The sequence below is a fragment of the Calidris pugnax genome, unplaced genomic scaffold, assembly GCF_001431845.1.
Source record: "Calidris pugnax isolate Ruff unplaced genomic scaffold, ASM143184v1 scaffold70, whole genome shotgun sequence".
In the NCBI taxonomy this organism is placed as follows: Eukaryota; Metazoa; Chordata; class Aves; order Charadriiformes; family Scolopacidae; genus Calidris; species Calidris pugnax.
Window position 1 is genome coordinate 6,316,321 of NW_015090862.1, and position 19,870 is coordinate 6,336,190.

At 43.3% G+C, this 19,870-nt stretch overlaps 2 protein-coding genes across 4 annotated transcripts in view; both read left to right on the forward strand.

Moving 5' to 3' along the window:
- NEDD4 (neural precursor cell expressed, developmentally down-regulated 4, E3 ubiquitin protein ligase) overlaps positions 1–5,393 on the forward strand; it is a 59,953-nt gene extending 54,560 nt beyond the window's left edge. For all 3 annotated transcript variants that reach the window (XM_014944650.1, XM_014944647.1, XM_014944651.1), the window contains 3 exons: positions 19–115; positions 3,402–3,474; positions 3,551–5,393. In XM_014944650.1, coding sequence (XP_014800136.1) covers positions 19–115; positions 3,402–3,474; positions 3,551–3,653 — 273 coding nt within the window. In that variant the 3' untranslated portion in view covers positions 3,654–5,393. The remainder of the gene's footprint in view (positions 1–18; positions 116–3,401; positions 3,475–3,550) is intronic.
- Positions 5,394–7,104: 1,711 nt separating this feature from the next.
- Positions 7,105–19,870, forward strand: part of PRTG (protogenin) — a 99,941-nt gene continuing 87,175 nt past the window's right edge. Inside the window, exons 1-4 of the mRNA XM_014944301.1 lie at positions 7,105–7,110; positions 7,633–7,788; positions 8,226–8,315; positions 19,599–19,820. Of these exons, the coding sequence (XP_014799787.1) occupies positions 7,105–7,110; positions 7,633–7,788; positions 8,226–8,315; positions 19,599–19,820 (474 nt within the window). The remainder of the gene's footprint in view (positions 7,111–7,632; positions 7,789–8,225; positions 8,316–19,598; positions 19,821–19,870) is intronic.

Sequence of the window (19,870 nt, forward strand, 5' to 3'; positions counted from 1 at the left end):
AATCATTATCATACATAGGCAGTCCTAATGATGGACTCTGAGAAGAGAATAAGACTGCTTCAGTTTGTTACTGGCACATCACGTGTACCTATGAATGGGTTTGCTGAGCTGTATGGTAAGTACCTATGATTATATTCACAATTAAGTAACAGAGAACATGATACCAAAATTGCTGTGATATTTGACTTCAAACGCAGGCACATTATTTTTCAAATTTTGCTTTAAAAATAAGTATATACTGGCAGTTAAAAGAAGCAAAGTTAGAGAAGAGTCACTTAGATCATATGTGTTTCCCATGTTCTATAAATACTTGACTTTAATTCTGCTTTTGGAAGTTTTTAGATGTATAAGACTTCTCAAATGAATGTGGATGTTAAAGTTCTAAAGCACTGCAAAAATCCCTATTTAACACGTGACTGAGCTTGAAGAAAATTCTCAGTTAACCAAGATCTGGTTACAAAGATATGCTGGCATCTACCGTTAACTTCAGATTCTTATAAGTTCCCCAACTGCTTTCATCAGCTCACAAGCCATAGTTATACAAATAAAATTGTAAGGATGTACTCTAAAGAGGATGGCTGAAATGATACAAGTTAAATGTAATGCCAAAAGGAAAGTAGTGAACCTACAATGCAGGGGCTGAAACAAGCAGACGGCAGTGGAGAGCAGACTTTAATACCAAAGCCAGAAAACCCACTGTGGAAAGACTGTGGGCAAGCGGACAGAACAGCCCACAAAGGGTGGGGGTGTTTTGCTTTTGGGCAGTCTGTTTTCAGCTGCCATGGGCTATTATGTTTTCTGCACAATGACTTTATGAAGGCTAAAAGTGCTAGAGATCCCATGCAAGCAATTGAATAGCCGAACTTGCCTATTTGAATAAACATTTCCTTCTTTGTAAACAAGACAGTAATTTGTTTATAAAACACTAGAATTGTGAACAAACACCACTCACCATGTGTCCCCATTTCTCCCTCTCTTAATTTTCATCGTAAATGGTCAGTTTATTTTTTCTGTTGCATCAGTGAATGAGTTGTGAGTTCCAATGGGAAGGACACTGCCCTCAGCGGACTTGAGCCACGTGTCTGCTGTTGCACCTGAACTTTGGTACTGTTGGAGTTACAGCACATGCATATCACAGTGGAACCTGATCAGAATTTTGCTGCTTATGGACTTTTGTTTGTCTAAAAACAGTACCAGAGATAAAACTAAGGAATGATATAGGAGAAGAAACTGTTGAAGTTCTTGGTTCCTTTCTGCCCAAGGATTAGGATATCCATGGGCAGTCTTCTTGCCAAGTCCCAGTTTCTGTAGTTCTGTTCACTTGTTAACAAAAAATTCAATTAGCAGTTGTTTTGCACAGTGCTTTGTTTCTTTCTCTTACAGTTACTTCTGCTTTTCTGTGGCCAGCACACCACCCTCATTAAACCCTAGTAATGATCACAATCACATTTCCAGTACCTGCTTGTATTTGATGAACCATAGGTGGTTCTTCGGTGCTTCATGTTGGTACGTGGCTTTTTGCTGCTGCCGGCCTGCCCCTGTGGTTGTTCCCTTCCCACCTCCGGGCTGCAGTCCTAGAGCTGGCTTTCTAGCCAGGGATCTCCCTCTTGTGGCCTAGAGAGGCATATCTGCTCATAAAAAGGGCATGCTTGGTGTCTAGGAGCAAATCCACCCAAGTTTGAGAACTACAGCACTGAGCAGATGTACCTTTCTTGTCTTCCCCTCACCCTGCTTTTTCAGCCTCTATTTAATTAGTTGAATAGCTAAAATGAACTCACTCTTACCTAGCTATTAAAAGGGAGTTTTATCTTCTTGTCACATGGTAGAATGCACTGTCTGTCATAGAACTGCTGCTCTGCTTCATTCTTATTCTAGGCATTCTTACTAGTTACCTTTTCTAACCAGCCTTCTGTTGAAGAAACATGTAGCCCAAAGAAGAGAGTAAAGAGGAGGAGCTGGAAGTGTTTCTGCAACTACTGATATATGTCTCACTGATAATATGTTAGGATTAATTGCTCAGTATCTGCTCTCATCTGTCTAGTTCATTCTCTTCACTTGTACGAAGTGTAGTTCCTGTGCATTGATTGGCATTTTCTACATTTTTGTGTATGTTAGTTTTTGTAAAAGGGCTTTCTCCTCCTCTTGTCTTATTTTTGTCTTTGGGATGAATTGTCTTGGGTCTTTTTTTGGTTGTGGGTTTTTTTTCTGTATATAAGTTGGCTAACATCTTTTTCCAAATCCATTTTTAAAATGTGCATTATTACATGTTATCATAATATAATTTCATTTTATTATGAATATGTATACATTATTCTTTTCGTATCTCCATAACGCCACAAATGAATTCTTTCTGAATTGACAGTTAAAAATTATAAAGTTAAAAAAGCAACAACCAAACATGTTGGAGGAGCATCAAAAAGGGAAGGTGTCTGTCTGCATTATAAAACTAAATACATGTCATAGGTCAAAAGGTACTCTACACAGAACTTATACCTCAGCTGTATTCATAGATCAGCCTGTTCTCATTACTGCTGCTCAGTTTTAATCTGAAACATGTTTCACATCTACCATTTGAGAAGCAGGAGAGTATTATTCTTGGGTAGCCATCTGCCTTGGAATACAGTTCTGTAGCTATTGACGGTCTTGTAGAATAACTGGAGGACACCCATCATTGGAGATATCTCCTGTTCTCTGAACAAATAGTGGGGTTTTGTTGTGGTGGTTTGTTTGTTGTTTTTTTTTAAAACTACACAGTCTTCTCCAGACATACACAAATGCTTTCAACAGCTTAAGGAAATGGTTACAAAATGCCCTTTGCCACCCACTTGGTGAGAGTTGAGTGGTCCAAGAAGCTTTCAGTTACAACATGCTGTAAGACAGTGGCTGAAGGCCCAGGCATAGCTGAAGCTGCACTTGCCAAAAAAGTTCTCTCAGATGCATATGTGCATCCCTGGAGTACACATAGGATCACCATGTTTCAAAAAGTTCTCAGTTACTCTACTCTCTTGTTGCATAGGTAAAGGTGGACATTGAATACTTTCTGCCAGGTTATATAACTTGGTATATTGTAATAAACATGTCTAAAGTTTTACATGCAAAATTTATACAGTATAAAACTGTCTTCCACATAAAATTTTCTGCCAACTACTATGCACATGCATTTAGATATTAGACTTCTGACCTTAAGGTGTAAAAGTATCTTGAAATTAAGATACGGCAAGAAAGAATTTAAAAATAGAAGTGAATTGGTATTATCGAGTATAGACAGTATTTGATTGATATAAATAGCTCCTACTAATGTCAGAATTGGATTACAAAACCCCAAAATATTTCATAACTTGAATTTCTAATTATAAAAGAACCTCATAATGGGGTGAAAATTGATGTATTCTTCTCTGCAGGTTCAAATGGACCACAGTTGTTTACAGTTGAACAGTGGGGTACCCCTGAAAAACTGCCAAGAGCTCATACCTGGTGCGTATTTAATATAAGTAAATTATGACCTTTAGTGGAGTGATAAAATACTTAAGAGTTTTCATCTGTTTTTCAGCTTTAATCGCTTGGATTTGCCTCCATACGACTCGTTTGAAGATTTATGGGATAAACTTCTTCTCGCAATTGAAAATACTCAGGGTTTTGATGGGGTTGATTAAGACACAGTCATAAATTGTATTGGTCCAGTGCTGCAATTTCATTTTAAGGGTTTACAAACAAATTCAAATTTTCCAGGGACTACCATTGTATTTAGTCACATGGCTATTGAATCTTCATAGTATGACTTGTAAAGTTAAGTATTAAAAATTTACTAAATTTTAAAAATGTATTTTGACATTTCCACAGTTTTGTGTACTTTGCTAATAACTACAATATACACATTGGATGGGCCAGTGCCAAGTAGGTCAAAAACTAAAATGTTTTTAAGCAGTTGCTTCTTCTACAGTATTAGACAGACAGTCCTGCAGTAAACTACTGAAGTAAAACTGTGAAGAAATCTTTGCAGAGGGTGTAAATTTGAATTGCTGCATTGAGGAACAACTGAAATTGTTAAACTGTTTTTAAAATAAATTAAAAAAACAAAAACAAAAACAACACAAAACCACCAAACTTCATGTAATGCAATTTCGTAATTTGTGCTGCTTCAGGCTGTTTGCTACAGATCTGCCCAAAGCACCTTATAATTCAGTGTATTAGGTAAAATATTGGAAAGCATTTGTTTGCATTATCAGCCATGAGTTTGCAGAACATTGACTTGCTGACACATTTTATTTGTTAGATTTCTCTTTCTAACTTGCTTTTCTTAAAACAGTGTAACAAAACCAAGTTTTTTATATAAAGCAGATAAGCAGCAGAATTCTGAATTGCGGTGAGAAATTATATCCATTTTTTGTCTGAATTTGTATACTGTCATTGGTTTATTGAGTGTTCATCACTTTTTTGGGATAAATTTGTAGTTCAACGATGGATAATATTTTCAATTCAGCCTTTTGCAACAAATTAATCTTAAAGTGAAATTTATATGGATATCACTCAGTATTAGTTACTGGTAGTTAGAGGCCTTTATTATCCATTCTTGCAGTATTGCACTACATAACAATAAAGAACATGTTTACAGGGTTTTCTGGGCCAAATTCAGCAGTCTGATATGTGCAAACTTCTCTGAATTGCGTGGAGGTCATGCACATGTCACCAGATGCAGAATTTGGTTCTGTAAGATGTTTACAGGTTATGCTAGTTTCTATAGCTGCATTTTTATATTTTTTTTTCTCCACTGTTAGTCTAGAAACCAAATTTGTTAAGACAGTATAACCAAAGTCATAACCAACAATGTGCAATTTATTGTAGATCAACTTGTCATATAAATATTAGTTTGATTTCTTTTGTAAATGTGGGGGTTTTTTTGTATTAATGTTAACACTTTTTTTGAGCAAGTGCTGGTTAAAATGATTAGCATAGTTGGTTTTAAAAGAAAAAACAGTTTCTATACCTACCTTGCTCTAATTTTAACATTTTATTACCAATATGATCAGAGGAAATGACAGTATCTAGCTTTGGCCAGCAAACTTCTGTTTAGTCACAGTCTTTATAAATATGCAAGAAGGAAGTGTAGCACATCTCTCTATAAAGGTATGTAAATTATGTAACAAATGTAATGGGTCTTAAGGGATATTTAAAATCCCACTTTGTTTTATTCTTTGACTAGGTCATTAGGGCTGAGAGTATTACATGTACATAAAGGTAACTTATACAAATTTCCAAAATCTATATGCAGTTTTGTAAAACACGAATGATATATCAGTAAATCTGTATAGATTTGAATGTAGCAGGTTTTGTTGCATACTTTGAAGTATAAAATAAGGATCCTGAAAGCAGTAAATAAAAGTTTATTCTAATAAGTTGTGACTCAGTTCTTTGAAGTGCCAATTGCTAGTCTTGAACTAGCAAAAATTCAGTAGTTTTAGTACTCGGAGGTAGACCGGGGCAGCAGTCCCACCACAGCATGCTGCTGCTTTTGGATAGGTGGTGAGGTGCAGCAGTGCTGTTTCCTCATGTTCTGCTGCCAATAAATGTGTACGGTCTTTGAAAAATTAATACCATGTTTTTATAAAAGCTCTAGGTCGCTGTGAACCTTCAGTGTATAGCCAGCCTAGAAACACTATGTGTGGCAGCCAGGCAAAGGTGGAGCCCCACGGAAATGCCATCTGACTGCTGCTGAGGGAGGGTCAGGCTCCTCTCTCTTGCTGGAGGAACACCTTTCTCAGCTGGTGGGCAGGCACGCAGCCAACAGACTTCAGTGGTGAGTGTGGCAGGGTTTCACAGTGGGCCCTGAAAGGCTGCTCCAGGCAGCATGGGCAGCCCAGCAGCGATGGGGCTGCCCAGCAGGGCTTGGTCCACAGTGCCAGCTGGGGAAGCAGCCCTGGGATGTGGGTGGAAGCTCCTGGAGGAGGAGGAGGAGGATGCTGCCAGGTGTTGGGCTGCAGGGAGTAGCTGGTGCTTTCCTGGGAGCAGGGACAGGGATGGCTTTGCCTACAGGAGTTCTGCTGTGGGCCTGGCCCTGATTTTTGCCCCATGAAGGAGCTACAGGGGAAGTGAGCAGACATGTAGCATTGAAGTGGATGGACAGCAAGAGGTCATAAGAGACATTGCAGAGACATTGTAGAGGCAAAAGCCAAACCACGCACTGGGAATAAGAAGGAACAGCTTGAGGCCTTACTTGGGCAGGTGGTGGATTGAGATTCCCAAGATGGGTGAAGTTTGTGACTTCTGGCATCAGAAGAAAGGCTGCTTTACCGCACTTGGGGTATGAATTTACAAAAGTACTGTAGAGCTGTAGTAGACAAAGAAAGGAATGAGTTGCATTAAGGGAAAGGTTCAGAGCCAGATAGGCCCGAGTCAAACATTCACACTTGAGAAGTGGTGGGTGATAGAGTGCAGAGAGACCCTTCTGCGGGGTTGAAACTAGGTTTGCTGAGGAATGGTGATAACAGCTTGTGGTTAAGTGAGAGAAGAGAGGTCAATGGCCATTGGGAGGGAGGAAGGCAGTCCTTACAGCGGATGCCCCAGGCTGAAGGAAGCCTACCTCATGTGCCTGAACACACAGGCAGCCAGGGAAAGACCAGGAGGAGCATGAGAGATGGTTTGTACGGTTGGAGCCACTCAGATGTGGGAGACCTGTGGAAGAGGTGACAGGCTGGTACAGAGCTTTGTGGGTCTGGGTTGGAGGAGACACCAGGATGGGAAACATTGGCCTTGTTCCTGGCCATGTCTTTGTCATGAGGAAGTGGGCAGAGTGATCTTTGAAACATCTCAAGGAATTCTGAAATTGCAAACCTGGCCTCTTACAGGAGACTGACCTTCCTGGCGTCTGCAGGAAGGGCGATGTGAGAGGATGCAATCTGGGAGGCTCTAAACAAACAAGGGTGTGGGCTTGGCCAACCAGGGAGATGCTCTCCTGGGTCAGCTGCCTGTCCCTTTGTACTCATATTTTCTGCACATTGCACCTCCATTTTCCCTGAAACATACACACTTAGATTTTGAGGGGCAACTCCAGAGATGCTGCTGTGAACACTGAGCTGTTTTTTCACCAGAAGCAGTTCCTGGCAGACCATGACGGTAGAGATGAGAGTAGCAGCTGCTTCCCTGAGTGTTAACCACCCTCTCTCCTACACTGTAATTTCATTACTCTTAAGACCCAGATGAGGGGTAAGGCAGAAAAATTTCCCAGGTAGGTAAGAGCTGAATATATCAATCTGCTGAAAAGAAAGTATATAGGGTTGACATTTGGCAAGAGATTTTGTGCAGGTCGGGTTAAAAGCTTCGATCTGTGAAGAAGCTTGAGACTTGAGCAAGATGCCAATTCTAGAGCAGGGACCAGACTACAACATGAGGGAGAGGGGGGCTGCAAGGAGAAATGTCTCACTTTTCTCAGCTTTAAAAATGCTTCCCGGAAAATTCATGGGTGTTTTTGGTGGTGGTTTTCTGGGCTGTGCTGAGCCTGAGAGCTGTAAGCGGAACAGTTGCCTACCCTCGGTTATGGCGTCTGCAGGTAAACACTGATTAGAACTGGCTTTTATAGAACCTGAAAGATGCCAATGAAAATCTGCCCTTTAGTTAGTTAATTTCCACCCCCCCCAGCCGCTGCTGGGAGCCTTCCCCGCGGCCGCCATCGAGGCCGCCTCTCCGCGGCGGCGCCGGGAACGGCCGCCAGGTGGCGGTGCCGCGTTGGGGCGCGCGCGGGCGGCGGATCAGCCGCTTCCCGCCCCAAAACCCTCCCGCTGCAGAGCCGGCAGCGTGCGGGGAGGGATGTGATCAAGCTGCCGACAAGGCGGGGTTGGATCATCCCAGGACACTGCAAAAACTTCTTTTTCTGAACATTTTTCAGGGGGTTGAATTTTCTAAGTTGAACCATTTCTGTTTCGTGTTTAGTAAGGATGGTGATGACCGTTGTTTGTGTATTGATTACTGCCCTTTCATAGTGAATGGTGTTTCTGAATAAATAAATATGGTGCTGTCAAATAATTGAATTTCTTTTGCCTAAAAGAGATAAAAATATATAGATTAACCTCAGCAAAGGCTTACAGTGTAAGCTGTTTATAATTCAAAGGACTACTTTGCTGTGGGTGCGGTTTTCGTAAATGTTTCAATCAATGTCAATAATTTGATTTGTGTTGATTTAAAGGGTTTTGGCCTGAATTGTCTTTCTCTAAAATTTCTCCTTTACTCCAAAGGTGGCCACGTATGTGGAAGTGCTTTGCAGTCTGGTGTTACAGAAACGAGACGTTAGGTACGAACAAGAACCATTCAACAATAACTTGGAGGTTTGGGGCGGTGTAGGCTGGGGGGTTTTTTCCTTCAAAATTCCTTTCTCTCAACTGGCATTGGGTTGTTTTTAGGCTGGGTGTTATTTGTATCAAATCTTTCACTTCTCCAGGTGGTACAGGTGATTCTTCAGCATTCTTGTTGCATCATGAGGCAGAGCTGTGGGTTAGTATGAAGCTAAACCAATTTATTTAAAGTGCCACTTGAGGCTTGAAGGATGTGTGACTTAAGTAAGTAAACTTTTTAATTACTATTAATAAGTCACATCTGTAGCATATTAAACAAATTATTTTTTACTAGATACAGAGTTGAGTACTGACACATCAAACCTGGGCAAAATAGGAGTGTAGGCTGATTACTTTTCTTCTGTATTCTGTTTTCCCCTCTCTAACCTCAGTGTTTCATGCATAAACTTACTTTGCAAGCTACCTTGTGTCTTGGCATTTGATTTGTTCTTTAAATCCGTAAGCATGGTTTGGTGCTATTTCACTAGTCTATGGTGTCTTTATAAAAATCTCTGTGTGTCTCATTGAAATCCACAGATGCCTCTGGCGTACTGTGAAACATGTCCTGGATCAGCACAGATTTCCTTTTTTTTCTTGTGTACTTTTTTCAGCGTGACTTCAGTGTTACTTAGCAAATGGATGATACTTATCAGTTCCCTAGAGTGGGAATTACATAATCACGACAATAACATGCTAAAACACACATGAAGTAATTAAAACTGAATGTGTGTAAATTTAAATTCTTTTTTGACGTTAGTTATTTCGTGTGTGGTCAAAAAGAATGTCAGCCATTAGGAGACCAAGCTCTTCTGCCTGTCATTCTTCATGCTGTCCATTTGTGTTTTCCTTTCCGTTTCTCATTAATCAGTTTGCTCTGGTGCTTGGGTTATTCACATAGAGTAATATAAAATTATTTTCTTTGTTTGAGCTTCTCCTTTTTTAGGGCAGTTTGTTTATTATCTTCCCTTTTTAATGGACATTTTCTTTAAAGGAATCAATGCTCAGTTCTTATGGTGTGAACGGAGAGGAGCCTGCAGTTAGAGTGTTAGTTATTTACTTGCTGTTACACTGCTGCCACCACCAAGAATCCATACCTCTTATGTGCCATAGAATCACCTTATTGAAACATCTATACGTTTAAAAGGCAACCAACACCTACCATCTTCCATTGCTATAAATGGGAATTAAGCATTTAACAGCTGCTGTATTGCTCTGCGGCATCACAAAATCAGTAGGAGACTCAAGCACAAGCTTTGGTACTCTTAGAGTAAATCATTTTTCTTTGAAGTGGAGACTTAATTGCTTTTTCTATGTGGAACATATATCATTAGCACGCTAATCAGAATACAAACGGCTCACAAAGGGGATAATGAGGGAGAACTTCCATGTAATGCTTGGTTTACATCCACGTGACTGTAGAAAAATGTTTTGTTTTGCTGAGCTGTCCTTAATTTGAGGTTTCTTGCTTAATGAGACTTCAAACGAATTCTGCATTGTAGGTTTCAGGTTTTCATCCCAGAGAGAGGCTTGGGATTTCGGGGAGGGGGAGACAAAGTGGCTTGGAAAACCTGAACAGACATTAAGTGAGTGAGCACGCCTCTTGAGGAAAGACAGATAAGGCAGCCTTCCTAAATGTGACAGGATGTAAAACTTTCTGTTGAAATACACCACGGTCTAAAAACATACATCACAATTTGTTATTCTTAAGCCCTTTTGAGTTTAATTTAATGGAAAATGTTTTCATAATTGTCTGGTAGGTTTTCTGATATTTTTTACAAGCTGAAATATTTCTGACTCGGGTTTTGTTTTGAGGGCTGGGAAGTATGACCTTTCAGAGGCTGTGAACACACATGTCCTACTATGCACTGCTGCTTGGGAGTATGCAAAATGCTAAAGGTTTAAATCAAATTGCCCCGAGGACTGCTTACTGACCTTTTGAGTGCAAAGCTGTCAAAACCTTCAACTAGGCATCAGCTAGAGAAGAACACTTAAGGCAGATCAATGCAAATAGAAAACAATGTGGTTCTGACTTTTGGCAATTCCCAGTTAGTGGGAAACAGTTACTGTGCTGCAAGAGCTGCCGGATACAAACCCACACTGCCAGGGATTTGCTGTGAGTAACATGTAATAGTTGATTTTCAGGGAAAACCTTTTATAATCTGCTTAAGAAATTAAAAGTTTTCATTAATTGCCAAACCCTGATATAGTTATCTGAGCAGGATGCTTCATTGACTTCAAAGGGATTTTTGTCTACTTAAGGAATGCAGGGTCAGGCCCTTAACCAGTGATAACTTTCTTCAGTGGATTGTCAGATATGACAAACTATGCCACTTTAATAGAGGTTCCCCTTGCCATGCCATGCCATCCCTTTTTCCTCAAAACCTGCTTTCTTCCTTTGCCCAGGTAATAGAGTTTCTGGAAGGTTGCTGTATAGAAGAGCTTAGAAATTATTCTCTAGCTGAAGCTGTGGTTTCCGTGAATATGTTTTCTTTACTTTGAATAGCTGTAGCACATAATATTCTAGTTATGAGATATATAATAAATTTAGTTGTGGAAAGTGTTTGGTGGAGTTGTGAGTCCCCCTGCATTCAGTGAATTGCTGTCCAGCAATTCGTTGTCCATCCTTAATAGATTTATTCCTAATTAGTTGTTCATGCACTATTGCTTGCTCTAATGCAGGGTTTTAAATAAATGCTTTCCTTTCTATGTAGGCTTACAGAAATGGACCAAAAGCTAAGGGACTGAGAAGCTGTTCATTGGTATGTTGGATTTCAGTCCAATAATTATAGGCATCTGGTGCAAAAAGTATTAATTGTGTATATCCTGCGCTGAAGACCTACTGAATAATTACTTCACAGGTTAGTGAAAAATAATTTTCTGTGCTTCATCAGAACATTAAAATTGCTCTTCTCTCTGTAATTAAAAGTTAGCTATCAAAACATGAGGTGCTGCTTCATGCAAGGCAAAAATAGTACAGTTGAGTGATTTTTTCAGAATAATTATTTTTTACTGTTCTCCACACTGAGAATTCAAAGTTTGACTGTAAACCATTCTAAAATCAAATTTCCACTTATATAAATGTCTACAGTTTTTTAAAGATAAAAAAGAGGTCAGGTTGAAATTTCTTGCACACCTGAATTAGGAAAGCAAACAACATTTCAGTCATGTAGATACTTTTTTTGTATTGGAAAAAGTCTAGCTATTTAATTGACTCTTAAGGTGCAAACAGGCTGGATCAGTTGATCTCTCACTGTGGAAAGAAATTAGTCCTAATTGCTCTGTATCTAAAGTGAAGGCTGAACAGCTAAATCGGCTGATCCGGGGCTGCAGCTGCTGCAGGGATGGGACGTGACAGGGAGCTGAGCTGCAGGATGAGGCTCGGGGTGTCCCACACAGGAGGTGTTAATAGGGAGGAGGCTGCACTTAGGATGCCTTGGAAAGGGCATTTGTCCATCTCTGCCCCTCCAAAAGCTGATAGGAGTTCAAATCCTGCTCTGAGTATTAAGACTGCTCTCTGCGTGTTGAAGGTTTTCTTTAGTTTGGCTAAAGCGTCATGCTTTCAGTGCTGCCATAGCTTGCTGATGCTGAACTGGATGCCCCTGTGGCCCCAGCTGCTCCAGTTGGGATTTCCTCTCAGTGACTTGCACTGGCCTGGTCCTCAACTGAGCACATTAGGCCAATTTAATTCACTGACTTGTCATAAAACACCCCACCCCCTTTTTTTTCTAGTTACTTAGGATGAATATTGTGGCATTCCATATGTGTATTATTTGCCCAACACAAGTTCTGTCATGTGCCAGCATTTGGCTACTGTGACCACCTAGAGGTATCTGAACATAAATGACAGAAAAATATTATTTAGCATTTACCAAACATAATCCTGGGATAATGATTAGATACTGAATAACAGCACAGCTGAAGCCAAGTTATACTACCAGCAGCCTTAACTGCTGGTTGTTCTCCTGATGCACTAGGCAGGCACAGCTGTGTCATGCCACATACTAAACTCAACCAGGGACTTGATTCCAGCAAAACAAACCCAACTGATTTTTCTCCCCCCAGGTTATTTCCACCAGGATCAGTTCTCTGATCTGATCCCTTGTTTGGCCATGCAAGCTCTTATACCAACCAAATGTAGGCACTGCAACTTACAAAGCACTGAATGGCATCGTAGAATGGTTTGGGTTGGAAGGGACCTTAAAGCTCATCCAGTTCCAACCCCCTTGCCATGGGCAGGGACACCTCCCACTAGACCAGGTTGCTCAAAGCCCCATCCAGCCTGGCCTTGAACACTTCCAGGGATGGGGCCTCAACACCTTCCCTGGGCAACATGTCAGTTTCTCACCACCTGCAGAGTAAAGAATTTCTTCCTAATATCTAATCTAAATCTCCCCGCTTTCAGTTTAAAACTGTTACCCCTCATCCTATCGCTACACTCCCTACCCATCTTTTCTGTAGGCCCCCTTTAAGTACTGAAAGTCTGCTATAAGGTCTCCCCTCGAGGCTTTTCTTCCCTTCTCTTCCCCCGGCATCAAACCAGTGGAGGGTGCCTGTGGATGTGCTTCCAGCAGAGCCTCTGATCTCTTCCTCCCGCCCTACTGTGTCTGGGCAGGGGCCAGATGGAGACCTGAGCCAGGTTTCTAATGATGTGGGGGAAAGAGGAATCGGGGTGGATTGCTCCATTTTTCCTCCATCCCAGGGCACTGTGATGCAGCCATGTCTCCTGCCTTCAGCTCTGGTCCAGCATCGGGCAGACAGCTCTTCCAGAGCCTCTAAAAAATGTGAAATCCCCGTGGGCTCCCAAGTGACTCCCCCAGCCCAGCTGAGATAAAATCCCAATGACTGCAGCTGATGGAAGCAGTAATTTCAGCATCAAAAGAAATTGCCCCTGTGCTGCCCAACTTTTGGCTCCCTGTGGTTCATCTTCCCCCCCCCGCCCCTTGGCTCACTCCTTGCACCGGGGTGTTGCCTTTAGCGGTTCAGCCCAAATTCTTGGTAAAGCTGTTCTGTTGTAAGTCACAGCTTCACATGCCCCTTCAACAAACATCTTGGTATTCATCCCCAAAGCCGTGTTGTGTGCGGGGCGTTTGCAGGACAAGGCTGTGTGCATGTGAGGGGGAGGAGGTGCTGGGAACATGCCTTGAAGGCTTCAAATCTGTTTATCTTCACACTCCTGAGAGGCGATCGCTCTCCCGTGACAGGGCTGTGCGCTGGAGGGAGCTGCGCTGGAATCAAGGAGATAAACTTATGGGGCACAGGCTGCTTTGGCCAAGTGGCCTCTCCCTGACCAGCAATTCCTTATGTCTCTGCGAGATGAAATGGGACAAGAGCAGCAGGAAGCCTCCTCCAATCCTTCTTTTTAATAGTTCCTTGGGATAAATTGTAGATAAGAGGAGAGACCGCATTGTTAACAAGCTGAGAATGTGAAGACAAAGGAAAGGGCTGCAATCTTTCACAGCAAAAATAAATAGGTATCTGTAGCATGGTATATTCAGCAGTATGCCCAACTGCTGGGCAGCCTCTGACTTGCCTTGTTTTTCATTTATTTTATTTCCAGTAATTGTTTCCTGATTGCAGACATATAGAGGAAAAGAGGCAGAAATGATTTGCGTATTTCCTGTTGTAACAGCAGAATAAAGGTAACTTCTACAGGGATGAAAGGAGATCATATTTCATGCCTGTTGCTAAACAAATAGCTGCAGAACAGTGGGTTGTCATGATAAGCCAGAAAGACACTAACAAAAAGCTGCCTCTCTCTGGAACGTTTGAGAGATTCCTTTGTAGATTCAAACATAGAAAGTGGTAACCTAGGAGATATTTTCTTTCTGTTCAGTTATTCTTGGTGTGATACTTATTGTATCGATCCAGTGTATTAACACTGTGATTTATGGAAGATAACATCACAGTAGAGCACTGCAGCATTTCCAGGATTTTGTTTTGTTTTCTTACTGGGGAAAGGGTTGAGAGAGGGGACTCTACTGAGCCAATTAAAAAATATATACATTGCAAATGCAGCTTATGGGGCAGCTCTTCTCTACCTGCTGACTGTTCTGCTCCTTGCTGCAATTTCCACGTATGCATAAACCCTTGATGAAGTTATTCCATGTGTTCCAGTGCACAGATTCCAGCTGCGGCCGCTCATCTGCTCTCACTTTGGTCCCAAGCCAGCCAGGTGCTGAGGGCTTACTTCCTAGGAGTGCTGAGCATTCCCGGGGTCAGAGGCAGAGGTAGTAAATGGTGCTTAGCACCTTGTGTGAGAGCCCCAGGTGGCACGGCAGAGGCGTGCAGGCTGCCTGGCCTGGGAAACTTTCATAGTGGTTTGGCTGGTCTTACTCAGGGCTGATCTTACTTAGCTGTCCTGTGCTATTGCTGTATCTTTAGCAGGATGTTGCAAGCCATGGTGTTTCACTATTCATTTTAAGCTACAAAGAGCCAAGTTAGGGAGATAAACCAGGAGAAAACAAGCTCTACTGAAAAAAGGAAGAGTTTTCTGGCAGGTTAGGTGTCCGGAGGAACCCACTGCAGGCAGAGGAGCGTCAGCTGTGGCTTGGAGGCCAGAAGAGAGTATGGAGCTGTGGTAAACCCAAACTCCACACCATAAGAACTCTGCACTGTGTGCCAGGGGAAGAATGCATCTGGGATCAGGTATGCCCTCAGGTGTGTACTGTCTATTTCCTTAGCTTTAGTGTGTGGTTTGTTGAAAGTACCCAGAGGACCCGCTGGCTTGTATTTAGGAAACAGCAGAGGGACTGATCAAAAATACTCAGGTATTTTTTACACCTTCCAGCGGCAGCAAGCAGGCATGGGAGAGTGAGGAAACACTTTACCAGATCCCTGTGAGGTTACTCCTCCACACTTCCTGCAGTTAGCTCCAGCATCAGGGGAGGACATCGGGGTATCCTCTTTCTCCTGCTGAAATTCATGACAGGGTCCCTCTTCATTCTGGTGTGACAAGCTTCGAGGGTGGGGGTAAATGTGTGGCAGCTGCCTCTGGGGCACTGTCAAAGAACCCAGCCAAGGCACTAGGTTGTTCCACTATTGTGGAAGGTGGCTGGAAGGAACAATTATTTAAAAAAAATGCTAGTGTGGCAAATAATTGTACTCCTTCCACTCTAGTATAACCAGAAGAAATCTGTGTTAAAATTCCTTTGTCAAGGAGGTGTGCTTTTCCTGTACAGGAAGGCTCCCTGGAGAGAAAGTTCATTAGCATCCTAAGGGCTCAGCCCAAGGTGTGTTTGCCCATCTGCTCATGGAAGGAGTGAATCTCCTTTGAGAAGGCAACGGAGATGGTAACTGTACACAGGTTCAAAATGAAGCAAGAATCCACTAAGTGACCAAATGTGCCAAAAGTAAACATTTGTATGGTGTGTCTTAATAGAGTTAGCTTAACATATTGTAAATCTGTGAATACAGTTGTAATTGAGTCAAGAGTTTGGCATGAGAAACAAGGAAGTGTCTAAACATGTCTACAGTGACACCAGATCAAAAACACTCAGAGCAAGAACTGTAAAGAAAAAAGGGGCTTCCCTGAGAAGAAGGGTTAATGACACCCTGCCGGGAGTGCAGCGACGTGGCAGCCTGTTAGCTGGGTTTTGAGGACTCCACTGGCTGAAGGCAGAGCTGAGCTGGTGCAAATTGCTGTAATTCCCCTGCAGTTAATAGGGCTCCGACAATTACCACTGCTCTCAGCCTGCCCTGAAAAATGACCGTAGCTCCAATACCGCCTCAGCCGTGCTAAGCTGCCCACAGTGATTGTACCCTGTCCTCTGCCCTGGGTGCCTGTAGCTACAGCTTTCCTCACGCTAGCAGTGACACTTGGCAGCTCCTGTGGTGACCTGCCAGAAGAGGCAGAGGATGAGCTGGGACCTGGCACTGGTAGCAAGGAGGGTTGAGCCTGTGGGGCTGGGAGCAGGGGGGGGATCAGGATGCTGATTATATGTTGGTTTGAAAATAGATTTGGGCTCCAGGACCTTATTACTGCCTCTTATAGGCTGCAGCTAATTGAGGACAGTGTTGTGATTGCACGTGTGTGGCAATGGGGACACTTAAACTGCTGGAAGCAGTTCTCTCCCCACCTCTCTTTCCCACCCATGGGTGCTCATCCCTATCCTTTTCTGTCCCACAATGTTACAGTGTTAGAGCAAAGCTGTGTGAAGCCAAACGGAGGGAATGGACTGTGTGGGCAAAGCCACTTTCCCACCTCTGAGCTTGTTAGGTCAGGTGGGACACGGCAGCATGTGGGCATCCAGTTTGGGCAGTTTGTGGCCATGCCACACACCATCCATGCTGCTGAGATGGCTCTTCCCAGACCACAGGGATGAGGGAGCTAATATGATGCTATTCTTTTTCTCAGGTAGAGCTGAACTGCTCAGTGCAAAACTGACCTCAGACCGAACGGAGCTATTTCTGGTTTAAACAGAAGGAAATGGAAATGGTCTAACATTAGAAAAATCTTATTCTAACCTGGAAAGAAACCGCATTCCCCACCCTGGGCTTTCAACCCAGTTACAGGTGAATTTTCAGATTATTTCATTTTCCTGGGGCTACACACACACGTGAGCAGTGGAGCAAAGCCCTGAGCTAGATCTGTTTGTGTCATTCTGATTTCCAAAATCTTTCAAGTCAGGAAACATATAAACTGGACTTGCTGAGGCAGAAATGCAGCATAAGGTAAATCAGGTTATTTTCAGACAGCAACCTGGACAGCATGCTGTTATTCCAGCTGTTGGTAGCACTTCAAAGACAGCTCTTACTACTGACTTGGGTTTTAAGCCACTGAGTAGCTGACTGCTGAAGTAATACAAGTTATTATTTCTTTGAAAGATGTGTGCAGTTTGTTTGCAAACTCCAAAACCTCAGAGAAAGCATAGAAAAGGGTCTATGTGGGTCTGAAAAGAACCACAAAAACTGGGGAAGTTTGCATAATTTCCCATATATGCTAAAAATACAGATCGAGTCAAGCAAAAAAAAGTCTTTGTTGGTGACAGAAGAAAAATTGCTGCCCTGCAGCAAAGTAGGCATAGCTTTGTTTATGTTGGCTGGCAATATCTTCTACTCATCCTGGGCTGCCATTCTGGCTTTCTCAAGATAATGCTGCTGTGATACAGTTAGCCAAGTAGATAATTGTGTTTATCGGCTCCATATTTACTAACATGGTGTATTTGACAAAGTTATGACTGGCAGTGCCTTTAAACTGTGGTTCAATGGATTTATCAGCTTGCAGTGAAGTATGAATTTAGATATGTTATCCCAAGTCTGCACTACCTCTAATCCAATTAATTACGGGAATATGTCTTAAAATAATGACTTCTGAAAAATGAGGGAGAGTTTATGCTCATCTAGCTATAGGACTGCTTAATTCTAGTAAGGAATTTATTATTTGTTTTGCTCAACAGAAATGTGGAAATGGAAATATTGGTGTTTGCAGCTGCCCATACCTGGGCACAAGGAGCGCTCCAGAGGGGAGCACTTTTCTTTGTTAAGCCATTTAAGACAAATATTGCATTTGATCTCACAAGTCAAACCTTCCTGCTGGCACAGCGTAGTCCAGGGAGACAGTAAAGCATTTTCCCCACCACAGCAAAATACAGCAGTGAGCACAGATGACATAGCTAATGGAAACCAACCCATAAGTAGGACTACAGCTCGCTTTCTCTTCATCACCTTTTTTTGTCCCCTGGTCCACTAGGACCAACTCCTGCTTCAAAAAGGGCTGGTCAATCAGGCAAGGATGTGTCCCTGCTGGGATGGGTGGTGTGGTGTCCGGTGCTGGGCAGTACAGCCAGCACAGCCACCCGCTTCTGTCTGCAAAGGGCTGCAGGGACACAACAGTACATCTAACCAGGGACCGTTTCAGCCTGTCCACCAACTGACCCAAGCACATGGCATAGAAATGTTAGTGGGTAACGCATTGCCTGTTGGTGGGTTTGTCTTCCAGACATGCTGAGGTCATCTAGGAAATCTTCAAATTCAACCCAAGTTTAGCAGGAGAGAGTACAGTGCCAGTGTGAGCTGCAGATGGAAGTTGTGAGTTTGCTACAAGAAAGAATGAACATTTAATCATTAATACTCAAAATTATATAAACAAAATATCTTGTAAGTGATACTTTTTTCCTTTTCATAGTTCACGCTTTTGTGACTGGGTAAAGTCAGACACTGAGAAAAATTCAAAAATACTGGGTAAAAGGGATCCTCTTGCTGTATTTGCTCCTATCTGGACACCAAAGCAGTGCATGTGCAGTTCCGCTCTGCAAAGTGACTGTGAAACTGCCTGGATGCCTTTTGGGTAACCGATTTGCATGTAAAGCAAATATTTCCTAATTACCTTTCCTGAAAACTTGTGCTAAGATCAGAGCAAGCTCAGTTCTTCTGCTCGTGTATTTTTGACAAGGAAGGAAGGTGATATAGGTCAAACTACGGCTTACATTGTGTTTAGATAGCTCTGATTTTCTTCCGAAGGCTTTCAGAGGAGTCACTGACTGCGGCTGCAGCCAGTCCCGGTGATGATGCAGCAGAAGGGACCGAGTTTGGCTGGCAGCTCTCGGCTCTGTGAGCTTTGCAGTTCTGGCAGGAACAAAAAGCAATAAAAACTTGCCTGTCACTGAAGTCAGCAGCTCTCACAATGAATGCAAACAGGGGGCAAATCTGCTGAGTAAGAAGATGCCTTCCTACATGGTAACTTTAGAAACCAGAACTCTGAACTGACAAAAAAGAGCTTAGAAATCACCGGCTGCAAGCATGGAGTAAAATCAGCAGTGAAGCTGAAAGCTTAAATGATAGCGGCGGTATTTGATTTGATGCTATCTCCCGTACAAATGGTCCGTGGGGTGGTGATAGCGTGATTCTCAAGCCATATGTTTGCAGTTTAGGCTGTACTTTGGCAAGCTACATTTTGGACTCGAGGCAGATGTAAACTTCTGACTGCTTTCTGGTGGAGACAAGTAAAGGGCAGCTCATCCTCGGCAGCAGAGCACTGCCCCACACGGCCATCTGGAAGTGGTTTTATCGGCGCTGCATGAAGGGGTCAGCGAGAGCCATTGACAAAAAATGGCACTCCATTTCCCATTCTCCCATTCAAAAACTAGTTTGTGTATGTGGGAAACCCAGTTCCACCTGGGCGGGGGGAGGATACTCTGCCCAAGCTGGACATCACTGCACCTGCAAGGTCTGCTCCATGGGGCTGGGGCTGCCACACACACTCCCCCCCCAAGGTGGGCATCCCTCGCGTTGGCACAGCCCTTTGGTGAAGCCGGGTCTGGCTAAGCGCACGTTTTGCAGATGCTCCAGGCTGGCGAGGAGAGGAGAGGGCTGCCGTTTGCGGTGGTGGGGGGCACCCTGCGCCACGGGGGGAAGCATGGCCGGCAGACCCTGCCCGCGAAATGCCGCAGCCGGGCGGGCTCGGGGGCTGTCCCGGGGGAGAGCTGCCCTCGGGTCCCGGGCGGGGGTCGAGCTCGGCTCGTTCCCCCCGGCCCAGATGGCGCCGGACCCCCCTCGCCCCTCGTGCGCGGGGCCGGCGGGTCCCGCCGTCCCCCCCCGCACCCCCCGGGGTA